This window comes from Fusarium phalaenopsidis (assembly GCF_050370095.1).
Source record: "Fusarium phalaenopsidis strain FUZ10S chromosome Unknown contig_32284, whole genome shotgun sequence".
NCBI classification, from domain to species: domain Eukaryota; kingdom Fungi; phylum Ascomycota; class Sordariomycetes; order Hypocreales; family Nectriaceae; genus Fusarium; species Fusarium phalaenopsidis.
In genome coordinates, this window is record NW_028145414.1 from 646,279 (window position 1) to 653,936 (window position 7,658).

Below are 7,658 nucleotides of genomic sequence, written 5' to 3' on the forward strand. Positions count from 1 at the left end.
CAGCCTCGGCGCTCTCATAACGTTTGCCCTGGGGTAAATACACTCCTCGCTCAGACTCGCTGCATTGGATCCTCAACTCGGTCCGGTGCCAAGTGTTTTTATACCCTATACCTCGTGCCGGTGAAGAGAGGACGAACAGTAAATTCGTCCTTGCTATAAGGTTATCAACCGAATCTTCCCAGTGACTTAAGCCACCTCAGATTGTGTATGACGTGGAATGGACAAGCTAAGCTCTCAATTATCAGGACCAGGCAGTAACGGCTGCAACCACAAGCTGGTGGCTTGATCCAAGAAGGTCTACTGTGAGCCAGAGCTCGGAGCTCCGTGCATGTTTAATTCTCACAACGTGCGCAAGTGGAGGCTGTCACTGGGGGGATGCCGCGGCTCGGTATGTCGCACAGGCCGAGATTGACACTTAGGAGCTTCATGGGGATGCTACTGAGCTCAAAGACAGGTGGAAGGCCGCACCTTATCCTTTGGTCATGGTCAGAGGGAAACATAGCTCCAGTGGTGTGTGCGTGCTATCAAGAAATGCCATAAACCTCAGGTTAGGCTTTAACGTGGCGCTAATAAAAGACCATTGGCATCATAAGAGGACAGGGGGATTATGTATAGCGTGTTAATGAGAAGTGTAATCAGGTTTGTCTATGTACACGGCTACCTAAACCGCAAGGCTCCAGCAGGGCATTCGCGCTTGACTCTTTCATTCGCCATGGCGAAAACATCGAATGCCGCTTACTTACGTCGGCAAGAATAGCTGCTGATAGAGTCGTTGAAGGCGCCATCGCCGTCAGCCAGGTTAGCATCCTCCTGGTTGGAGTACGACTTGCCGTTGCAGTTGTAGCCGCTATGTCCATGTCAGCAACATCTAGACACATGGAAACAGGTCAACTTACATGTACCAGGTACACTTATACGCGCTCTTTGCTTGGTTCTTGATGGAGCTGATGCGGTCGTTCCATGCCTTGGGGAGGTTGTCTGTTTAAAGTACTCAGCAGCCAACACACAAACAGAAATGACCAGGCGGACTTACGGCACGTGTCCAAGGGAACACCGACGGCTCTGCACTCGCCGTTCCAACGGATGTTGGAGCAGTAGAAGATGGAGGCCTGAGCCTGGAGCTTGTTGGGAGGAGTAAACTTGGGAACCTCCTCGGCCGGCGCGGCGGACACGGCGAGGGCCTGGAAGGCCAGGGCAGAGCAGAAAGCCTTGAAGGAGACCATTTTTGATGGTAGAAAAATGTGGATTTTGGAGTCAAGACTTGGTTGACAGTCTGGAGAGTCTAGAGCTCTAGAGTCTTGTGGGTGAAGAAGAGAAGCAAACCCCTTGCAGCGAGACCAGCCCTCCCTTATACTCGTCTCAAGAGCGAGCAGCTTCGCCATGAACTGATGATTCCTAACGCCCTGAGACACCTCAGCTTCGGCTTCTGCACCCGCAGAAGGTTAGACAGGCAACCCCCCTCGCTCGCCAAGTGGGCTTGCAACCAACCGGTGACTCTCATTCACGGGACATTCGAATACATACAGAACTAACAGTTCCAGCATGGATTCCTGAGTCTATCAACAACCAACACTTGGAGTTTGCCCGCACCCCCCATCCAAGTGCCAACATTCCGCAGCAACACGGAGCCGGTTATTACCATGTAGACAAGGTGGCTCAGTTCTACTCTAGCAGACGCCCAGATGACCGTATTGCGAGACTGTTCACTGAAGCACAACACTTACAGCTTATGGAGTTTGAGTTTCAACAACGGGTGGAGAGTTGCAAGCGGTCAATTCGAATAACTTACCAGCCTCAATACTCCAGACACCCGTCTGGTCCGCAGAGGTGCACATTAGCTCATGCGAGGGTCGTCCCGCCAAAAGGTGTCTACGAAGAGACAACATGCAACAGCCGGGGGGGCCTGCCCCTGAGGGATTTTCTTTTCCATTCGCTCCGCCGGAGCCCCTGCCCTTGAGGGTTCTTTTGTTCGCCTCCCCCCCGCCGGAGAGTCGTTGGTTGATGGGATAGCATCCCACCACTTGCAGTTAAGAGCTCCCCTGATTGACCACATCGACGGGGGCCTGTTTTTGTGGCTGGTCTGCCAGAGAGAGATGTGAGTTTCAGCAGTCTCCTCCATGGCAGACAAGTCAGGCTCTACACGATCCTGGCTCCATACTACTGTTGTATTTCATCCCATTCCCATAGGTAGTTTGCGGATTGTAGCCATGACTAAGCTCATGACGTGCAAGTGCTGAACTCAAAGTTTCAACGAGCATCAGGATAATCATGATGTCTAATCTGGCCATGGACCGCGGCGCTATGAATCAACCAACCCTCAATAAAATGCACAAGCCCCTAAAATGACCCCTTGCCATCCCGGAAAACCTCATCATACCAGTGAGCCTCAGCCTCGGCATCGGTCGTCGCGTTGTTGTTGCTTCTACAGACCGTATCCCAGTCTGCCGGCTGCAGCTGCCACCTCTTCGTCTCCTTGTTCCTACTGAACAGTAGGGACGCCTTGGGTTCTCCCTCGCCGTACGGCCAGATCTGAAGGCTTCCGTTCTTGGCACCGAGCGTGGCGAGGGGCTCTATTGTGCCGTTGGCCTGCATCTGCACCTTGAGCAGATCCCGTAGATATGGGAAGTACCACGTTTTATCCCACCATGTTATTCGGCGGTTTTTAAGACCATTCCTCCAGGCGTTATGGTGTATCGCTACGGGAATCGCTGTCGTCCAGAAGTCAATGTATAGCGGCACTTCACCCCAGGTGAGGTCCTTCTTGGACGCGTCGGATAGCTTGGCGAGCGGGTTATCGGCCTCCCTGTAGATGTCTGTGGGAATACCCCATATCCTCGGTGGCGAGACACCCGCTTTGCTTGACTCTCTCTCTATGGCGCTCGGGTTGTCTACAGGCACAAAGTAGCCATCTTCCTCCGAGTAGCAGGTCGGGTAGAAGAGCTCTTGTGTGTAGTCAAGACCAAGGTGGTACTCAAGTTCGCTTGGTGACGGTATAACCGCCGCCTCGGTCCCACTGATGTGTTGTCGCCATAGCTCCTGCTCACCAAATACCTCAGCAAAGATGCCCTGATCACCACCGAGGTCCTCACTTGATGAAATCTCATCAAGATCTCTATCCATCTTATCCTTCACGCGCTGAAAGTACCGACGCATATCGCCTATGGGGCCCATAAAGCTGCCGCTATTGACAAACTTAGGCCGCATATATTTCCACCTCCCGATCTTATAGTCCGTAAAGAAGCCGAAGACGTTGGGGGGGAGAGGACTCTCAGGTAGATCCTGGCAGTAAAGGTTGGAGATGGTATCGCGTGGGGCGACGCAACCCTTCTGGGCCGAGATAATAATCGTCTGCAGTACGCCCTTGTTGAAGCCGTAACTATCGATGAGTCGCTTGTTGGCTTGTTGATTGGTTTTGAAGTATCGGTAAAGAAGGACGCTCGGAGGTAATTGCATCCAGATATCATGGCCGTCTAGCATTAGAACCAGATCGCTATCGCCCAGCCTCTCAGGTGCGTCTTGGCTCATTGCCCACTCCAGATAGCTGAGGGTACCTGTGATCTTGGCCAGCTGCGACGGACCAATCCCATCAGTATTGGTATGAAAGTCTCGCTTCCAGTTAACAAGAATAGGCGGGGGGTAACCCAAGGCGATAATACTGCTGACGACCTTACAGAGGTCATGGCTGGAGTCATCGACAGGGAGAATAATGACGAATTTCCGTTCCCCAGCAGGGAGTATTTCAGACTCTAGAGAAGAAGAGTCGAGCAGTATTGGTGATCGAGGGTGCCAAATTCGGTCGAAAAGCATCTGCTCGTGTGGTGGTTAACTCTCAATGACGATGAAGGAGGCAGGAGGGTAGGGGGAATAATGTGTACCAGGTGATATAGAGTCAAGGTGACGGAGAATAGAATGAAGAGCAGCAGACATCCTCTTCGAGACCATCTCAGCTTTGAGCCATTGAAGCAAAATCTGGACCACGGCCGGACCGTGCCCAGAAGTGCAATGTGTGAGGCCATGTATGAAGGGGATGCAATAAGTCAAGGAGCCCAGCTCTCGATGGAATAACTGCGCCAAAAGATATTTAGTCAAGGGTCAGAGCAAAATTTCGCATGGCAGAGGGAGCACAAACAACAGGCTGGAAACAACGCCCAAGAGCAACCGTGGCGCCCCATCCAGCACATATAGCTGTCCCAGCGTCCACGAACAGAGTAAAGTTGGTGGCTGTATGGAGTAGCTACCGTGCTGTACATGCTGTAGGTAGCACCCTCGCGTCGCAGCTCATCCCGGAAGCATGTCAAAAAAACGCTTTCAACGACCAGAGCCAGGGGCTCCGCGGTGCTTGACGTTTCTGCATGTGTTGATCACCGTCTTGGATCACCCAAATCCTTGGTGCGGGACGAAGGGGTGCAGATAGTCTACGGCTTGCAGCCTCTGATACATTAATTTGAGACCGATCATCTCATCCTCTGCAACCATGATTGGGTGGTATGGGCCTAGGACCATGATCGTTGTGGGCGAGGCAGCCTGGGCCGAGGTAAGCCATGCTGGGCCTCTCTGTCACCCCCCATCCTGCCAATCAACGGGCGACGGGTGAAAAATTGGGCGACAATCTCCGGGTTGAGATCGGTGACTGTTGTTGATCTATAACTACCTGTCGGATGCCTGGCCTGTTTCTTCTCTGCCTCAGCCCTGCCAAGTCTGCAGGTGATTATCACGAAACATTCCTTTGTTATAATCAGACGTCTGAGGTCAACAGGAGCAGTCAAAGTCAAATTCACGAGCGGATGCCTTGCGCCACGGCCTGGTTAACGAAAAGCAATCAAAGGGGGAGGAAAAAAGCTGCCTCTGCCTCGGCCCACCGCAGACGACGGTCCAGACTTGAAAGCACGGCTGGGACACGTCGCAACTGTTGGCTCGGCCATTTTGTGCAGACAACCAACAACCAACAGTTGCTGGTCATCAGCGGCCAATGGCCGACGAAGCTTTTTCTGGCTGAGCAGCGACTCCCGATAAATTACCCTGTTGGCTTTTATCCTGGTCAAACCTCGGTCGTAACTCATGCCTGGCAGTGGGACCAGCCACGCACCCATCTCGAAGTTTCCTGTCTGAGAGATTGGCTCTTGATCCGCAATGAAGAGTCCACCTTGTCTTCTCCTGAGTACCTACTGAGAGTTGACCTGTCGAGTAGATATATAATTCGGCGGCAAGGCCACATGCCCCCTCAACAGAAATGGCTCACGGACCGTCTCAGAAATGTCACTTCTTCTCTTCTGTTGGTAATGCTATCGTCGCGGATAAAAATGGGACGCCGGGGCAGTGCCGCTCGGGGTTTGTTTAGGGTATCGTATAACAAGGGCCTTACCCTGGGACGGAAATCCTTCCCGAAGCCCCTTGCAAAGCAGGATCTTTGATGTCATTTCCCCATGTGAGAACAACCCAACCCATGCACAGCACCGTATCGACTCAATGCATTGATTGGAGCCTGTGGGTTTTGCCACCCTTGCTGGCCTCTCTTCTGCAGTGCCCAATTAGCCATTCCAGAGCTCTCCCGCAGTTAGGCCTCTAACAATATGGCTCTGGCTTGCAGCAGACCAATAAACAGACTTGGACAGGGGTAGATAAACCCACCGGCTCTAATCGATGTCTTGAGTCAGATACGGTGGTGTTCGAGACCCAAAGGATGTGCAAAGATCTGCCACTAATGCCCCACGTAATCTCGACATAACTGTAAATAGACCCTTAAAAGAAAGAGAGAAAAAGTTACTCCATACTGGCACCACAACTGTGTGGGGAGACCAGCAGTGACTTCTTCCATCAATCTGGGCAGCTCTACCAGACCAGACAGGAACATGTCGGTGCCATAGCGCGCTGGCGCCGACGATCCGAGTCCAGTCGGCACTCTCTCCCAGGCTCCGTTGGCGGCCGAAAGGGGGTTGCTTGCTTCCTGCACTTCGACGCCCACGCACACGCCCTCGTCATACGATATGCCTCATTCGTCCTCGAGCTCAAACGAGGTCCCGCTGCCAACCAACGTAGGTACCTTGGGCACAGATTTTTCCCCGAGCCGGACCCACACTCATCGCACCGACAACGGTGTGCCTCCTTGTTGCCTCTGCTGAAAAACCTTCAACCAACAGCTCTCGGTCAGTCAATCAACCATGACAATAAATTAAGGAAATGCATGTTGGTTTGACCGGTCTGATCACAAGCCCAAAATCACCTCGTTTAAAGTTTCCACGCCACTTCACCGCCGGTGTTGGGGCCCGGGTGTCGCTACGAGCCATCTTCGGTGCCTGGAGTGTGGGATGATTCCGTTGCGACCAAATGGCGACGGTTTGTGACCTTGGTTCCTTGGGACATGTAGTTGTTTATGCTAGTGACGTTATTATCATGTAGACAGGGTGGCTCAGTTCTCCTCTGGCAGACGCCACGATGACCGTATTGACACTGTTCAGTAACACATAACGCTTACAGTTGGGGGGCTTGCTCATGAGGGACTGAATCAAGGTCCCTAATCTTACATAGCTCTTTCTACGAGTTGACATGCCTATATGGGAAAAACGATCTTATTTCTAGCTCGCCTAAATATAGACCGAGTAGCTACGGAAATTCAAGGTATAGGGTAGTCCTGACTATATGATTCATCAATGCTGCACATGACCTCCTTTAAAATCCCGGTTTAATAATCGCAGCAAATAAAACAATATTACTACATACACAATATGCTCATGCAATGATGCTTCTACCGCATACCGCTCAAATGGCTAGCTGCGATATAACCATGTGTCATCGCCGGTCCCAGTGTTGATCCCGCTCCCAGATACGTCCGTCCCATTATGCTCGCAGCTGTGTTGCCGATAGCATATAATCCAAAAATCACGCGAGAATTCTTGTCCAAAACACGCTGGAACTCATCGGTCAGGAGCCCACCTTTTGTTCCCAAGTCTCCAGGCCAAATCTTGATGGCGTAGTACGGCGCCTTTTTGACGGGAGCAAGATTGGGATTGACTCCGGCGCTAGGATCACCAAAAAATTGATCATATGCGTAGTTCCCTTTGCCAAAGTCTTTGCCAATCCCCTCTCGAGACATGTGATTGAATCTCTTGGTAGTCTTGGCCAGGCCTTCAGGGTCCACCCCGATTTGTCTCGCCAACTCGTCGATGGTCGCGGCACAAAAGATCCTTCCACTGGCTAAGGCCTCTTTTGACGGTTTCACTCTGGCGAATAGGCCACCAAGCATGTATTTGTTCCTGTGATTCGAGTCCATTATCAGCCAAGCGGGGATGGCCTTGACCTTCTCGTTTCTAGCGTATTGATCATGACCAGCATCGGTATATGACTGAGCCTCATTCATAAACCGAGAACCGGAAGAGTCCACAATGAAGCAATGGGGTCGCGCCCGCTCAAAAAGAGCAAAATTCGGCATACCAGTGACAGGGTCCATGATAGTTGGTCCCCACCAGGCATCATCCATGAGAGCTGTTGCTGCACCAAGTCGCATGCCCTCTTGAATAGCATCGCCCGTGTCTCCCTTGGGAGAGTTGGTCCACTCTGTGCTAACTGGCTTTGGCATGAACTGTTGTCGCATTGTTCGGTTGTGAGCAAATCCTCCAGCAGCAAGTATCACGCCCCGGGTCGCTCCAATGGTCATGAGGCCC

The 7,658-nt window shown here is 52.1% G+C and overlaps 3 protein-coding genes across 3 annotated transcripts; all 3 read right to left on the reverse strand.

Moving 5' to 3' along the window:
- Positions 1-735: 735 nt before the first annotated feature.
- Positions 736-1,223, reverse strand: LRP88_02145 (uncharacterized protein; the record flags this gene model as incomplete). The annotated part of the gene is made up of 3 exons (XM_083238815.1): positions 736-847; positions 897-978; positions 1,034-1,223. The coding sequence occupies 3 exons, from the start codon at positions 1,221-1,223 to the stop codon at positions 736-738; spliced, it is 384 nt and encodes a 127-aa protein (XP_083105410.1).
- Positions 1,224-2,337: 1,114 nt separating this feature from the next.
- On the reverse strand, positions 2,338-3,768 carry LRP88_02146 (glycosyltransferase domain-containing protein; the record flags this gene model as incomplete). The annotated part of the gene is made up of 1 exon (XM_083238816.1): positions 2,338-3,768. One exon carries the CDS (start codon positions 3,766-3,768, stop codon positions 2,338-2,340), a length of 1,431 nt encoding a protein of 476 aa, XP_083105411.1.
- A 2,974-nt stretch (positions 3,769-6,742) lies between these two features.
- On the reverse strand, positions 6,743-7,588 carry LRP88_02147 (uncharacterized protein; the record flags this gene model as incomplete). Its single annotated transcript, XM_083238817.1, has 1 exon — positions 6,743-7,588. The coding sequence occupies one exon, from the start codon at positions 7,586-7,588 to the stop codon at positions 6,743-6,745; it is 846 nt and encodes a 281-aa protein (XP_083105412.1).
- Positions 7,589-7,658: the final 70 nt, after the last annotated feature.